This window comes from Phoenix dactylifera, chromosome 8, assembly GCF_051530095.1.
Source record: "Phoenix dactylifera cultivar Ajwa chromosome 8, Ajwa_hap1_PhDact_Kaust_v1.1, whole genome shotgun sequence".
Taxonomy (NCBI): domain Eukaryota; kingdom Viridiplantae; phylum Streptophyta; class Magnoliopsida; order Arecales; family Arecaceae; genus Phoenix; species Phoenix dactylifera.
This window is the reverse complement of record NC_143197.1, coordinates 3,207,707-3,224,419: the sequence shown is the minus strand read 5'-3', so window position 1 is coordinate 3,224,419 and position 16,713 is coordinate 3,207,707. Positions and strand designations below refer to the sequence as shown.

Genomic DNA, 16,713 nt, shown 5'->3' with positions numbered 1-16,713 from the left:
AGTCTATAATTTTGCAAGTCGGTGGTGATTTAAGAAATGATCTGTATCATAATCGAGGTCGTAAGAGCCGTGACAAAGTGGCTTGAGAATTCTTACAAGTTACGAGGGGTTTGAATGCATCCAACTCGATTTAGCAAGCGATGTATTTGAATGTATTAGTAAGCCATACATAGGATTAAGATACTGTGGACTTTCACCCAAAATGATGCTTGCATCTGAAACAAGCAATAAGATGACTCAGTCCCAGATGATTTCTATACTCTGTGTAACATTATACGGCATTGCCTATTTTCACCTAACACGTTACCTTTGAGGGACTGGAGTCCGAGTAATTTCAGGCAACAAAGCGTATGAAGAATAAGACAAAGCAGAAAGGAGACCGTAGACAAAGTATGGAACAACAAAAGATCATGATTTGTGATCAGGGACCAACTTTTTTTTGGAAGAAGCAATTTCCAATCTCCACATAAATAAAGGAGCTCTCCAATAGACAAGGAATATATTTCCAATCTAGCAACAAAAGGAAATTGCAGTAGGAGGACACGAAAAGAAGTGGAGGATAGCATCATTCGGTTCGCGCATAGGAGAAATAATGTAGCTACAGTCAGCCAAAACCACATTACCTTGCAGCAAGTATAGAACCAGTCCATCTACAGGCTAAAAAAAAAGCCAGCAGGTACATATTCTCTGATATCTTCCACAAATATAAGATGACAAACGGAATCCGCTGAAATAAATATGATTCCCAAATCATTGTTCCATGAAGAAAGGGCAAATGGCAAACAATGTATACGCTGAAACAAAGTATCAACATTGCAAGAGTATAAGCTGCTCGATATATCTATACACATACAAACCCTTGCCCAAAGAAAGGCCGCTCAGCCAAACAAATAAATACAGGACGCAGGGGGTTAACATGATTCGATGGTCCATTAGCAGAAGCCTTTACCAAAACAAAAAAAAAAAAAAGGAAAAAAGAAGCTTCTACAAGTCTTCTTATTCTCTTCTTCATAATATTGGGAACTCTGGTGAGCCATCTTCTATCAGTATATTCTTCCTCTCAAGCTATATATGAATGAAAGAACGTTTGTACTGTCGTCTCTAATAAGCTCAGATACCCTTCGGGCATGTTTTCTTCTCGAGGAAATGGCCAGTGCTAAAACTATAACCGATTCAAAGAATATAAGAAACCAAGGAAGAAATTAACTTGTCAGATCAATGATAGGTATTGGTTGATGATGGCCTTTAGGCCATAATCTTCCCCTCCCAAGAAGAGGGGAGCTCTGAACCATGGAAGTCGCCTCCAGCAGCGTTGAGTTGGTACCTCTTCTGCTGCTGTTCCAGGCCATGCCGGCCCATCGGTGCCGCTGGTCCGTCCTTCACCAGAGACTGCACCCAGGAAAGGTCGGGCTCATCCATACCCCCCGGCACTGCGGCTGACGCCGGGGCTGCCCCTCCAAAGCCACTTCCAGCCTGATTGGTTCGGAAGTTTAAAGATGCCGACTTTCTCAGCTTGTTCAGCTCCTCCCCTTGAACTCCCCAGTCCAGCTTCCCGTCCGGCGAGCCCCAGTCGGAAAATGATGCAGCCGCCGCTGCAGCGGTAGTCATTGAAGAGAGGGTCGACTGGCGACCTGCCGTCGCTCCGCGGTCAATGAAGCTCTGGCTCCGCTTTGCAAACGCTGAGGCCCTCGAGCTCATGATGGCCTTTGCCATCGAGTGGTCGAGCCCAAACGATGAAGTCGCACTCACGGTTGGAGAAGAAGGCAAGTTGCCTCCGTAGCCAGAAAGCAATTGAGACCGGACTCCAGTGGGTGACTGGAATTGAGCTCCGGCCGAGGATGAGGCGGTCGCCGTCTTTTTCGGAGGAAGCCCCTGCAACTGAGACAGCACGGATGGATCAAGAGAACCAAATAGCTCGTTAATATCTGATGCCCGAGAGGCGGCGGCGACGGCGGACAGGGAGTTCGGGGTCCAGTTGGCCCGAGGCGAGGCGGTGATCGAGAACTCATCGATCAGATTCTGCCGGTACCCTTCAAGCCCGAGCAAATCCAGGTCGAAACTCAAATCCCTGGCTCTCAGCGGTGCCTTCAGCCTGCTGCTCGGCAGCTGCAAGGAGGGCGGAGTCGCCAAGCTGCCCGGCTGGTTCATCCAGCCTGTCGCCGCGCCCAAACCCGACGAAGCCGACGGCGACATGGCCGACCCTGTCTGCTGCATCATCATCAAAGCTGTCGCCATATCCAACGACGACAGCCCCGGCGACGACGACTTTGGGGAGGAGAGCATCATCCCGGAGACGGAGGCGGCAGAAGGGTTGACCGAGCGGAGCTCCTCGGGCTTGTGGGCGAAGAAGCAGACGCGGCGGTTGCAGCCGGTCTCGTCCTTGCATAGGCGGGTCCGGTATTGGGCCGGGTGGAGCCAGCTCTCGAATACCCCGTGGGCGTACTCGCAGGCGTCCCCCTTCCGGCACGACCCCTTCCGGAACTCCGGACAGGGGACGCAGCTGTAGAGGTACTTCCGGGGGTCGCGGCGCCGGGCGTTCTCCCCCGGGTGGACGAACGGGCACTCCGTCCAGTCGTGGGAGTAGGCCCTGGAGCAAGGTTTGACCTTGAAGGTGTACATCCGGAACTCGTCCGTGCCGTAGATCCCGTTATTGATATCGGGGAGGGTGATGTCCAGAGGGTATTTCTTCTCGCCGGACTTCGTCTCCTCTTCTTTTGCTCCTCCGGGGGATGAAACCCCAGGGCAAGAGGCTTTGAGGACGACTTCGAGGGAACGGGCGGTCGAGGCGGAGAACTGGCGGGCGATGACGTCGCCGGGGCGGTTCCCGGCAGCGTCGGGGGCGTCGACGTCGGCGGCGGCGTCGACGAGCATCTTGACGATTCCGAGGGACGAAGGGGAGCCGCCGGAGGCGGCGCAGTGGAGGGGGGTGGTGCCGTCGGAGGGAGAGCAGCGGGAGGCCTCGGCAGGGCGGATGGAGAGTATGTAGGCGAGCACGGCGGGGCTGCCGTAGAGGGCGGCGATCATAAGCGGGGTGCGCTGCTCGAAGCCCATGGTCCGCCGACCGGGGGAGCGGCAGTACCAGGGGGCTGGGCTGTCGAGGGGGATGCCGTCGTCCTCGACGGCGCGCTTGAAGGGGGGGAGGTCGTCGGAGGCTGAGAGCTCGAGGAGGAGAGAGGCGAGGGAAGCCACGGCCGGCAGCTTCTCGGGGTCGCCGCCGGCGCCCATGGCGGCTGGGCCGGTGGGGGGAGACGGAGGCGGTAAGGGCTTCCTGGGGCCGCTACACATATCCTTTTTCGGACTTACGAGAACCGCGATCTGGGTTTGGAAGGGAAGGCCAGGGAGGGGCGCGGGGGGTCGAGAGGAAGTTGGTCGTCGGGTGGGGCTTTTGTAGTTGGGGTGGAGAGGATAAAATAGGAAGGAGGTAGCTTCCGGGCGTTGCCTTCTTGGACCGCCAGCACGGCGCGAGAGGGCGCCAACCGTCTTCCCCGACTTCGGAATGAAACGCAAACTTCGTCTAAATGAAATTCAAATGAAAATAAAATGTAAATGATAAATGAAATACAAATGAAAATGAAATTCAAATCCCAGGGACCGGATTCGCGGCATCTCATTGCCGCCCTGACTCTTGGGACCATGTAACGGACCTCACCTCATCGTGTTGCTGCGCTGCTCACTATGACTCATCTCCCATCTCATTATGATCCAAACCATCTTAATTTAATCAATCTTTTCATAATTCGAGTTAGACCTAGTTAGCAGATTTTTTTTTTTTGTCCGATGAAATTAAATTTAATAGATGATAATAAAGTATCTAATTTCTCTTACAAGCGAGAATTACAGCAAAAGACTCGAAGAAGCTCGCACCCTCGCATCCCAGAGTCCGTCCGAAGCTGAAGGCGGTTCAATGCGCGTCGATAATGCTACGGGAAAGCCAAGGAGTGGGAGGTGGGCCCCGTGGGCCTTTATGTCTGCAAATGGGAGATCGACACATCATCCGTGCTTCCCGGCTAATAAATGTGGGGAGGATAAATTTGTCCGCCCGCCGCCCCCAATCAGAGAGGTTGGACACGTGTCGGGTGCTTTGACCGGCTTTGACCGGAAGCAAGCACGGTGGGTGAATGCGCGGTCAGCATTCCACTTGGGTTCCCAATCGCAGCGAATCACCGTGCAGTTTCCCGATCCCGCCTTTTATTAATTTAGCTATTATTTTATTAATTTGGCTATTCTTTTATTCATTATTAATAAATGTAACGCACTCTGCAGGCTCGGGTTCCAAGACGGAATCTCGAATCCGGAGTAAGTTGCCAAAAATATCGTCCCTCCTCACGGGTGCGGGGATTGGGGCACCCTCCGCGATCTTACCGCCTCCATTGACCTTCATAATAACAGCTTTTGCCCATGCAATATGATACTTTTTCTTGAATTTATATTTCTTACAAATTTTTCTTTCAAAAGAGTTTGTAATCCAACATCTTAAAAATATCTTTGATCCTTCCATTTTTTAAACTCTATTACGATAGTTGCCGTATTTATTAAAAAAAGAAAATAAAAAAAGAAACTTTGATAGATTAATAATAGGCTACATGGAGGTGACGATAACGACATGGAGAAGGCCGACAGGGGCACTTCAGATGATGGACGGGGACCATAAATCAAACGGTCATGATCGAACAGGAAGTCAAAGAAGGGAGGGATCGTGTTCTCACTCGTCTGCCCTTTGGCGCAATGCCGAGTGTAGCCCAGTCATTGTCATCGATAAGGAAACGCTACGGTGTTTTTTTTTTTTTTTTTGATTTGAATGTTTCTTCTCACTAGTTGATTTCCTGCCCCCACACTGGGTTTACCGCCTCACATGTAGGTACGTCACTCCAGCACCACCTTGGTACAAGTGAAAGGAAAGTATAATCGCCAATAAGTCAGTCGGGCATGGAGCATCCGATCTTCTAATTTAATCGACGCCCGCGCGTTTCGAATCCGGACAATTTGGACGGAATTATCGTCCCCTTACCACCAGGCTACTATCTTGGCGGCGATTTTCTGTCCTTTATGTTAAAGATTGGGGTATTAATTGACGCATTTAGTATTTCCTCTGTTTGCAGGATGATGTGTTAGTCCTTGCCCGGGAAGGAAAGGAGCTGGGTGCACGCAGGACCAGAAACCCCACCAACTTGCATGGGTCCAAAAATTCCATGTCACATAGTTCTCATGTAAGCTATGAACTAAAATATAGATATATATGTACGTATAAAAATGCTATGGTATTATTTTCTGTCTAGATTTCATTATTCAGATTGATTTCGATGAGTACTTAACTCTGTGCGGAAGAAGCATTGGTGTTTTATCTCTGAGTAGCACCATGATTACCCACCTAGATCTACTTTTTATCTAAATCTCTTAGCACAGAAAAAAATGTACCAATCACTTGACTATGAGCCTCTATCAATGAACAAACTTCATTGTAATCAAAATGCTTATCAATAACATAAAAAATTGTTTAGTCATAGTTGTCTATAGCCAGTCCAATAACACTATATAAAGAACAAAAATGCTATGGTCAGTGAAAATAATTCTTGAGGAGCAGATTACATCAACAAATTAATCATTTTCTTCACTCAGATCAAGTTGATTTAGAGATTTTCAAGTGGATGGCTTTACTCGATGTGTCCCGTGCTTCCCATTGTACTAGTCTATGCGCACGTATTCAAGTTAAACTCTCATCGCAGGGAATCATCTGAGTCTTGTCACATTTACACATTAATTTGTTTTTTTCCAGAAAATGACCAAACTTATAATTTAAATATGAATCATTTGATATGGGATTAGCTTGCATATAATTTTTTTTAAGCAGACGAGCAAATTAATCACATGTCGAGGTAATCATTTGGTAGTTAAGGTGAGGTCCATGTAGACTAGTTATACTTGAAGACAAATTAATGTCAGGGCCCTGATCTTATCCAGTAACTGGTGCACAAATAGTGAAGCCACGAACTAACTAATATAATGGATTTGAAACAAATGGTAGGTTGGGTTCAGGCAGGACAATGCATCAACTTACAACTGCAGCTGTTGAAGATAATTAAATGGTCATATTGTAAGGACAAATGCATGAGGTACAAGTAGTGATATGAAGAAACTAAGACTAAAGGTACGAGGTACAAGGAGGAGAGAATGGTATCCAGATGCTGGTGGCATGGAAAAATTTTAGAGACTATAAATTTGACCAAAAACACTAAATTTTAGCTCAAATAGCTCCTAACATGATATACCGTAAAACATACCGTACTACACCAGTTCGGTATCAGTATCCAATACAAATAGCATACCGACATTCAATACGCCAAAAAAATTTTGTACTATACCGTACCGGCAATATGCTAGCGTGGCACCGATACAAAGTTCGGTATCAAAACGGCAAATTTTAACTTCTAGACTCTAAAAAATTATGCTATAATGTTGAGCCTATATTGGCATAAGCTTTACTGCGCTACTTCATTCCCTGCTCAATAAATCAGCCATGGGAGTCAGCGATTGGGTTATGCAGTAAACCCCATCAAATCTCAGTCAACAAATTGAACATGTTGTAGTTGGTGTCTTCTGCGCATGTATAAAAGAGCCCTTTTTTTTCCCCCTCTTTTCTACCAGTAGAAACTATAGGAGCTTCTTCATGGGTCTATTAGAATCTAAATCATATAGAACTTACAATGACTCTCGGTTTCAACAGCAACAACAAAAAAAGACAAAAGAAAATAAAAGAACAATATTGCATTGTTACTATATCGATTATTGAGAGGTACAAAAGATATTATAGTTTATGTATTTGTTTGCGACATTATAAGCAGAGGCCAGATTGATGGTGGACGTTTAGCAAGTTGATAAAGAGAAGGCAGAGAAGAAAGATGATGATGCGAGACACCAAAGTTGACCGTTGAGAGGATTGGCTGCCAGGGCCGACATTCTAGATGGAAAGATCGTTCCAAATGCAAAGAACACAATCCTGACCAAGTGGGAGTAGAAAAACTATCAATAGAAAATAAAATTTCAAGAAAAGGAATCAACATCTCCGTCCTGCATTGACTGCCATTTTATGTTTAAATCCCGTTATTTAAATCTAAATCTTTGATTGGTATTGTCATTTTATTTAATTTTAATTCTTAGTCTGCATGTAAAACAGTTCCGCTGTGTGCAAGGGTCGTAACATTTCCAATTAGGTCCGATCAGATCAAGCTAAGATGCATCTATAATCTTGATCGACCATGTATACCGTGACTCAGCATTAGATTTCAAGTGGATCCATATCCGGCCACAAATTAACCTCATGATACAATACGAACAATCTAACCTTCGATAGCGTTAGGTTACCTCTTCCCAACCTGATCCAACCTGCTTGATCTAGCTCCAATGATTTTGGTTTAACTTTCAAAAAAAAAGAGATTTTGGTTATGAAATTTCAGAGCGAACTAAGCAACTCTTCTTAAAATCAAGAGTACATGACCCAACTTGAAACATTACAAATCATGACTTGGGTTGAAACTTTGTTTCACGGATGGATTTGTTTAAATCATCATTCGAAAAACTTAACCCGCGTGTAACAACAGGAATTAATTGGATGTAAAGGTAAAACGACCGAGTATAAAGGAAGTTCTGACGAGCACAAGATCATTAAGTTCTTATGGGCTTTCAGGTGGCTTTGATAGGGGTGGGGGTGGTTTGGATCCTCGGAGGTCTATCATTTGACGCACCGTAACCTTGTGGAGAGAAGTTCAGGTGAGTTAAAGGGCTTGTGGCTAAAAAGGCCAACATACTGGGTAGAGCAAACCTAGTGGACCAAGGGATCTTATTAACCTACTTGGGAGGCCCAAAGCCATTCCAAATGATCGTCAAGCAGGCCCATCATACTTAGCCTTCTAATTCGCCACACTTGTAATCCATAAGAGGATGGCAATACTGCAAGCAGAACTATGTACATTTATTGGTGTTCATCAACAGCTGATAGCTCAGCTGATTGATACTTAACCTCTTCAAGTGAGACATCTCAGATTCAAACTTGAATATACATACATAGACATACATACATACATTTTGCATCAAAAAAAATATATACATACACACGCATACATATGTATACATACATAAATACATATAGCAGTCCTTTTTATGGTCCCACATCCAAGCATCAAGCGAAGGTTTACTCGATCAGGTGTTTCTAAGACAATTTCTAAGATCGAATAGCATAGCATCATCTCTCTAACTGACACACAAGTATCATCACAATTAAAAACTGCCTTGCAATTAAAATAATAAAGCTCTGATGAAGAATTAGGTGTTAAATGCTGTAGCTAGGTATAGATGCAACTACCCGAACATGTATAATAACTTTAGCATGAGTACCAGAAGAGAAGATGTTTGTAACCGAAGCAATAGAATTCGAGCCCGAGTTCAGACCGGGTCTGGTCCACCGTCCTAGGATGACCCTGGCCAAATATCAAACCTAGATATGGGAAAGTTTATTTATATGGACCCAACTCAAATCTATATATCTTAAGGGGTCCATTTAGAGTCCATGAATACATACTTGTCAAACAAGAGTTGTGCATGGAATTTTGATTCAACACGTAACTTGAGATCCTTGTATCAAAATCCAAATCCAATGAAGTTGCCAAAATTATTTATTGGGGTCTATCAAGAGTCAACAATGACAATGTACTCCAACATATAATATTCTCGGGAGCAGTATATGATCAGGAGTAGCTGAACTACTCTTTCTTAAATTTGGTTTTGGGACTATATTTCTCTTTAACATGCTTCCTGATCGTATACGTACGTGTATAAAAGGTCACACGCCTGAAACACCACTCAGATCATGGACCACCAGCCATATAATGGAGAAGTTGTGAAACACTTAAAAATACTATGCCCACCCTCTCATACTGTGAGTATGATGAAGAGGTAGCAACTACGAAATTCGACATTTACAATTGTGAGACTAGTTTATTGGGCAGGTACCTTATAATTCAGAAATTTTTTTGGGCATGGAACCTTTTCCCCTTAGTCCCTGACAACTCCTGGTCATGTTATCTTAATCTTGTTTCTTTGTCCAAATTAACTACTAGGTGGTGGTGGTGGTCCACCCAGTAACAAGAATATATGTTTTAGAGGAGAAAAACTTTGGAGTCGTGAGCTAGGATCAACTAACCAATCCATGTTGCACAAAACAGTCAAACTATTAATAGGTTGTGCAAGCCGTTCTGTTTAAAAAGGTGGTCAAGCTAAAACTCAAGCTTTAGTAGGACAAACTAAAATATTATCATGTTCTCTGGGTTTCATTTTTTTGACCTCAATCCTCAAGGCAGCATGCCTTGATTAAAAAATCAGAGCAATGCTGTAATTTATATCATCAAACACTTCGCTACTCAGTGAAAAAAAAATATCTCAAGCTCTACTCTTTGGTACTTTCTTATAGCTAGAAGTATTTTCTTTTTATTGAGCACTTTGCAAAGCCTAAACAATAAAACCAATTTTTCCTACAATATTAAGATTCACATCTGTTGTATATTTTGAATACATTCACATGAACAATTATGTAAATGGCCAATGGTATCGCTGCACATGCTTCCAATGCTAACTGAACATTTTCCTGACCACCCTCAACAAATTTGAAATAATTAGATCTTCTCAATCAGGTGTACATAATGCCCCAAGTGAAAAATAATGAATAAAAAAGTCGATGACTACTTACATTCACTTATGATATATACTCATGTCCCAAATTGCAGTTTTGAGAAGTTGAAGAAAAAGGAAGCATGGTATTAAGAGAAGTCACATGCATTAGGTCTACAAGCAATATTGTTTTCTGATCTTTTGAATACAGTTATATTGGAACAATATGGTGCTAGCTAGTTTGCCATCACTAGAATTTGAATCCTGAATCTTTTCCAAAAGCAAGTCCTGGATATGAACCATGGATCACTTCCAACAGCAAACCCTTAGAAGAGTGTTGCCAGCCAACTAAGATAATGTTAATTGGTCTTTTGAGTACAATATCTCTTTCAAAGGAAGATTGCAAGCTCTCTTGTTTTTTTGAAAAACAAAAAGCAAAAAAGAAAGATAGCTGTAAAGAAGCATTATTTATTCCTTTAAAGTGTTGGCTTCACTAATCTTTCTTCACCATCCATTCATGCATAGATATCTTCATCCTAAACTAAACCAATCTTCCAGAAGAGTGTCTGACACCCAGGAGATGAGCAGACTAACATTATCATTGCTCAATCACTTTATACTTGTGCAACCCTTAAACCCCTCATCCTCACACAGAAACACCACGAATCCATGATGATCCTGTGTAGCTAGTATTTATTCATGAGGCTTTGGTCTCTCCTTTGCCCCCTTTCATGATCCACAAATCATAGCTGCCTGACTCATCACAGTCATTATATCTCTCCTACATGCCAGTGTCCTGTGTTAGTCATGTACTCATTGTATCATTCTGCACCCTTAAATTCATTTCACCTATTATTAAAGAGCTCTGTCGTTCTCTTGAAAAAGTAGAAATAATGCTTTATTCTTAAAAAAAAATAAGAGTTATAACTATCTTAAGGTATTTATCAAGTACATCAAATTGACAAACCATTTACATCGAAAAGAAAGCAAAGTAGATGATTAAACCTTGTTAAACATAATTCTAAGACGAGCAGCTTAGATGTGTGAATCACACGCATACCTAGGGGAATGGACATAAGTTGTTTCGTTATTGTACGTATTTGTGACTCACACATCTGAAAGGTTCCTTACTGCTGAAAATTCCTGTCTTAAAAAAACAACACTCTGAAATTCATGTTAGCATTACGAGCAGCAGCAACAACAACAAAGATCATAAATTATAAATTATAAAGAATAGCCCACAAGGATATCTAAAGTATTCAAAGTTGCACAACCTTGTAGATCTACTCATCACTATCAACAAATTATGCACATGGTTTGTTTTCATTACTGGCAAACAAATTAACAATAGGTATATCTGAAGTACATTCTAAAACCGATTTAGCTCTCTTATTCTCCTAAAGTCTACTTGATCGTTCAACTAAAACAATATTCCCAATGCCTCCTAGTTGATCATAAGCATGGGGAGATATCATTGGTTTATTAATAAAATGTTCAATTCAAAATTTTGAGATTTTAGAATTCCATATTGGATATTTATCTAAACATAAACTTAGCTAAAAATAAAAACTTGTCTTACTCTCAAATAACTTGGTTTTCTAAATAGATAAGATTTAATAACTTAACTTTATTTTTCTCTCTTCTCTTGAAATTCTATGAAAATTCTATAGACATATCTATAATTTTTTCTCATGCGATATCCTAAAAAGAACCATAAAGATGCTTTCTCTTCCCAGAAGACATCCCAAATGGATGATTTGCAAACAAACTCTTATCTCTTCGGAAGACTTTCATAAATGAAGAGATGCATTCTTACGAAAAGATGTATCTGATCTGATAGTGATCCCAAAGGAACACAACCCTTGATGAATGGATGGAATATGTGAAGGATTGTATTAAACGAAAGAATGCTTAAGCACCTAAACATACCCACCCTTTTATATCTATAAATAGGAAAGGGATCATATTTTCCATCTATCAGAACAACGTCCTCTTTCCATCTGAATAACACCAAATTTGAAAAAAGAATTGAGAGCATTAAGTGAGTGAACTTAAGTGCACTCATTAAACATTTGAGAAGAGGATTGTATCTACATAAAATAGGATTGAGAGAAATTGCTTCAATCTAGTTTTAGCTAGTTCGAGTTTGACCCTGATTCTCCTTTGTTAGAGCGCACTTTAAGGAGAACACTAAGCAGTTTGTTGTATCTTAGGGTATACCGTCATCAACTATTTGGACCTGGGCAGGATTAATTCTACTCTAAAGGAAGCACCTTTCCGTGGCTCAAACTAGACAACATTAAAACTTAATTTATTTATTTAGAGTGTGTGCATAAAGACATTAATTAGGTATTAAAGGTAAAACAATAAAACCACATAAAAAAATAATAAATTTTAGTAGGTAGATTTTTCCAACGGATACTTCACATTGATCAACACTAGGTCGTCTCCTGTAATTACAAATGTTGTCTCATATGTTTGATACTAAGGTCCTGACGCATAAATTAGGGTAAAAAAAAACTTTGGAATCCATGATGGTCAATGTAATTTTATGTCTTTTTTATTTAGACGGACAACACTTTGCTACCTTTTGTTGCTTAAGATTTTAGCAACATATTACTCGTGTAACCAAATGATACACAAAGATGATCCTATGAATCATTTCTACATCATAGTTACCTGTTTGAATTTGCTCTTGATTACTTTCAAGATTACCGAGCCATACAATTTCACCACCACCTAAGAGTAGAAGCTTCTCATTTTATATGAACGGGGCTTACCATTTTACCATCTCATGCAATTGTATCTGAAACAGGAATATGATTTTTTTCTAAAACAAAACTTAGACCTATAATATAGAAATAAAAAAAAAAATTAAGCCTATAATCTACTTAAGAAACAACAAGAACAATCAGTTCTATTGTATTTGAAAGTGTATATCTCAGTTCACAAAGATATACAATTATATGACCATTAATCTTAAAATTAGAGTTCTTTTGCAGGTTCATAGCTAGATATTTGAACGCTAAAACCTAATCCTTTCTTCGATCACTGAGCCTGTTGACTATTTTGAAAAAGAAAAGAAAAACATTACTATTTGACCGTGTCATTTGGGTTTATATTTTTAGGCACTTCGTCACATATGCTCGAGTCAATAGGAATTCTAAGAGTCCACAAACCTCATTTTATTACCACTACCGAGCATGTTCTGCACCTCTCCATACTCCTATCCAAATCTAATCTTCTTCTTCATACTCCCTTCCAAGTTCTCCATATTATTGTAATCGTAAAGTTTATACCACACATGGGGCTAACAGGCGGCTATCCTTCAACAAATTTCCGAAACAACATTCTCATTCGTTTTCAACGCTATCTGAAAGAAATATTCTGTCAAAGAAAAGAAAAGTAAAAACTAGACTTTTCCTTAGAAAGAAAATAATGTATCTGAACATGTATGTCATAAACAATGGCATGTTCCTCTCTCTCTCTCTCTCCAATATAAATTAACCTAGATTTTCTTTTGGGAGATTTTTGGAGGTGGGTATCAGCAACGTAAGAGATTAGAGATTTCAGTATTATATAACGGTCCAGTGCATGCTGCTCTCCTTCACCAAGTTCTGAACACAAGGGGCATTCTTTTAAGAACTTATACTAGCTGCTTTGATTTGAGTAAAGAAAGAAGTGCTGTTAAAGATCTAACCCATCATAAAAGTAGATCATGATTTCTTTTCCCCTTTTCAGGTGTCAAAAAAAAAATGATCTAGTGGAAGAAGAGGCATTTGCATGCTTCTACGGGATCATGATACCGATACCCTTTCTCATGGCGGGCAAAGCTTCTCTCAAAGATAATCTTTTCCGAGCGAAATCTCTCAAAGATAATCGAGCAGTATCCTTTTTCGATTTCTTTATAAACCCTAACTCTTTTTCTAAGCAAAGGTAAGAGAAACACAAAAAGGAGCATAGCAGCACAGATTCAAAACCAAAGGCCAAATTCAAAGTGCAAACCTTTTGTTTCTCTTTTCCTTCCCCGTCTCATACCACGATCAAGAGGGAAGCCATCGCCTTATATTTCTTAACAACGAGCTACAACCCTTATAGAACTACAACCCTTCTTTTTCTAGCTTCGCAAGGAGGACGGTTACTAGAGCGTCTCGCCTCTCCGCCCGGACCTCCTCCCTCGCCCGCCGCTCCTCCTCCCTCTCCCTCCACGTCCTCTCCATCGTCTTCCTTTCCTCCTCCAAAGCGTCCATTGCTCTCCTCCACTCCTCCTCTTTAGCCTTCCTCTCCGCCTCCCTCGCTTCTGCCGCCGCTATCCATCGAGCCTGCATTTCCAGCTGCCGCCTTGCAAACTCCTTGAGAGCATTCTCCACCTCTTCTTCAAATCTCCTCGTCCTCTCCACCCTCTTCTTCTTCTTACTCCTCCCCACCTTCTCCTTCTCCTCCTCCTCCTCCTCCTCCTCCTCCTCCTCCTCTTCCTCCTCCTCCTCTTCCTCCCCCCACTCCTCTCCTTGGACTTGCACTCCCTTCCCTTTATCTTTTTTCGAAACCTGCAGCCTCTCCATCCTCGCTGAGAATATCGTCCGCAACTCCTCGAGGAAGGGGAACTGTCTGCTGCCCTCCCCGTCCATGGCCTCGATCCCCTGCTCCGAAAAAGCCATATGTTTTTGAGCCAAAAAAACAAAAAGAAGAGAGGAAGCGATGAGAGAAAGTAATAACATATCGAGTTGACCTTGAAACGAGAAACGAGGTTCTTCCACTTGGACTTGCACTGCTCCGGGGTGCGGTTGAAGCCCTTCTGCCGGAGCCTAGCAGAGATGGCTTCCCACAAGGGCTTGTTGCGCTTGGTCTCCATGAAGCTCCGGTCGAACTCGGCTCGAACGGCCAAGAACTCCTTGGTCTCGGCGTGAGTCCATTGGGGAAACCGGTCTCGCTCTCGATCTCTCTCACCACCACCACCACCCTCGGGTACGGGGTTCACGTTGATGTAATAAGGGTTGTAGTGGTGGTGTAGCTCCATGGCTAGCTATCTTGAGATAGATAAGAGAAGGGAAAAGGGGTTATAGAAACAAGAAGAGGGGAAAGAGTGTGAACTGAGCTAGCTAGGGTGGTGGGCGCGGGGGAGAGAGGGAAGGGGGTATGGGGATTGGAATCGAGAGATCTGTGGGAGGGGAACACAGGGTGGGGACGGGCAAGTCGTGGTCGCATTTTATCCGTCAACGCGGAAACCGCTCGCGTTCCCACTGCTTTTCTCTGTGGGCCGGGTCCCAGCGGATGAGTCCGGGTGGCGTCAGGCTTACGCGAGGGAAGAATTCACCGTGGCCAAGGCGACGCAGCGCCTGTCATTCACACGAGAAGTCGCAAATGACCACTCGATCGCACGGCCACTAATCATCTGGATGCCACGTAGATGGAGACCTCGTCTTGTGAACGGAATCGGTGCAGCGTTAGCTTCCCTCGCTCAGATTGCCTTGCTTGCTAAGTTTCCATCGTGTGAATTCTCGAAAGGTCGCCTCGGAGAACCTGCGGGCGGCGGGGAATATTGACGCGTGGTTTGGGACGCGCTGTAATAAATGAATGATTTGCGCGCGATTCGTGTTTGATTGCTCGCAAGGGAGCAGCTCGATCGGCGCTTTATTCCCACCGTGCTGATGAACGCAAAATCTGAACGAAGCTCTGAGATGGAGCTAAGTCTTTCATGGGGAAATGGATTCAGGTTTCAGATGGACGCAGCTTAGTCTTGTTCGCCGCATCTCGTACTGCTTCATGTTATTATTTATCTAGGCTTTTAGTGCAATTTGGGTTATACATCCGGCTTGGGTTTCACATTGGCTGAGTATTCCTGCCTTTGTCACCTGGCAAGAGTTTCTGGCTGCACCTTGTATTGCTTCCAACAGAACCAAGCGTGGGAAATGCGGCTGCACGTGCGTGACTAGAATTACTTTTCTTATTCAATAACGTAATATTTTGTTAATGTTTCATATCTGTATAACATTTAAAATTTTAAGAGTTCTCATCGATATATGGATGTCGCATTTAGGGTTGAAGCCATGCCTGCATATAAATTACATTTACACACCAAAATTTTGCAATTTCGATTGGCATCACTGAATTATTTTATTGTAATAATATAGTCCAATGTCTGTTAACCATGTAGTATTGCATATAAATTATCGCATGACTATCATGTGATAATTGATACATGTTATTACATCCAAAATATCCTTTTTTTTCTCCTTAAGCTTGATTGCACAAAATACCATAATGGTTACCCTTCTCATTATGAAACCCTTTCCAAGTGGTCCGTACAATCCTCTTTCATCCTAACCCTGACCCTTATTGGGGAAAATGTTATAAGGATCCTTATGTAAAGATGAAGGAGCTAGATTTGGGGTGGAAGCACTTCTTAAATTTATGACATGTTATTTATTTTAATAAGAATTAGTGTTATTTTCATCTAAATATACTTTTAACATGAAAATCTTTAATGATCTTGCATTTGAATCAATTCCATAGAGAGACTTGATACATTCATCATGAATGAATATGGCCATGTAAGGATGTGAAATGTAATTAATGCTTTATAAATAATCTAATGAAGTGAATGGAGCTACACTCCCTCCTTTCTCTTTTTGAAAAAAATAAGTATAAGTTAGCATATGTAGATAAGGAGACTAACTTTAGACCACATTTGAGATTCACTAAATTATATTAATGAATTAATTAACTCAGGAACTCAACCAGCTTGAGAATTTGATCCAGCTCTTTCGCCACGAAAGGATCTATGTTGACTGAGTTGTGAATGAATTGAATTATGAATTACCTTTTTAAGGTGTGTGAACTCATCATCTTGCTCACCACTTGACGTAGAGTCCTGTAATGATAAGAAAGAATCCTTTAATGCGTTGTCCATTAACAGAGCTAGCGATGCAAACCTGCAATTCCATTATCTGTGGTCTATTCGATAATCTGTGCCAAATCTTAAAATGATATTGATTATGACTGAATTAGCGCAAATATCTACATGGCCTTTGAAGATCAAAGCTGATGTATTGGATG

At 42.2% G+C, this 16,713-nt stretch overlaps 2 protein-coding genes across 6 annotated transcripts; both read right to left on the bottom strand.

The window, feature by feature from the left end:
• Positions 1–790: 790 nt before the first annotated feature.
• On the bottom strand, positions 791–3,642 carry LOC103709517 (zinc finger CCCH domain-containing protein 33). Its single transcript, XM_008794927.6, has one exon. It carries the CDS (start codon positions 3,283–3,285, stop codon positions 1,246–1,248), a length of 2,040 nt encoding a protein of 679 aa, XP_008793149.5. The 5' UTR covers positions 3,286–3,642; the 3' UTR covers positions 791–1,245.
• Positions 3,643–5,147: 1,505 nt separating this feature from the next.
• LOC103711125 (trihelix transcription factor GT-3b) lies at positions 5,148–14,811 on the bottom strand. 5 transcript variants are annotated; one of them, XR_015967773.2, is made up of 4 exons: positions 14,387–14,811; positions 13,663–14,297; positions 10,718–10,821; positions 9,451–10,438 (listed from the first exon to the last, which is right to left on the bottom strand). XR_015967773.2 is itself a non-coding variant. In XM_039124293.3 (2 exons), the coding sequence occupies exons 1-2, from the start codon at positions 14,672–14,674 to the stop codon at positions 13,758–13,760; spliced, it is 828 nt and encodes a 275-aa protein (XP_038980221.1). In that variant the 5' UTR covers positions 14,675–14,811; the 3' UTR covers positions 9,451–13,757. The 5 variants fall into 5 exon arrangements, 1 of the variants encoding a protein (XP_038980221.1); XR_015967775.2 differs by lacking the exons at positions 9,451–10,438; positions 10,718–10,821 and adding an exon at positions 5,148–6,994; XR_015967772.2 differs by having other exon boundaries at positions 9,451–10,821.
• Positions 14,812–16,713: the final 1,902 nt, after the last annotated feature.

What these genes read in the sequence shown, in the direction of transcription:
- LOC103711125 (XM_039124293.3), bottom strand. Translation starts at nt 14,674, where the DNA reads ATGGAGCTACACCACCACTACAACCCTTATTACATCAACGTGAACCCC. An exon ending in ACCTCGTTTCTCGTTTCAAG is followed by an intron (nt 14,298 to 14,386) that starts GTCAACTCGATA and finishes TTTTCGGAGCAG; the next exon opens with GGGATCGAGGCCATGGACGG.
- LOC103709517 (XM_008794927.6), bottom strand. Translation starts at nt 3,285, where the DNA reads ATGTGTAGCGGCCCCAGGAAGCCCTTACCGCCTCCGTCTCCCCCCACC.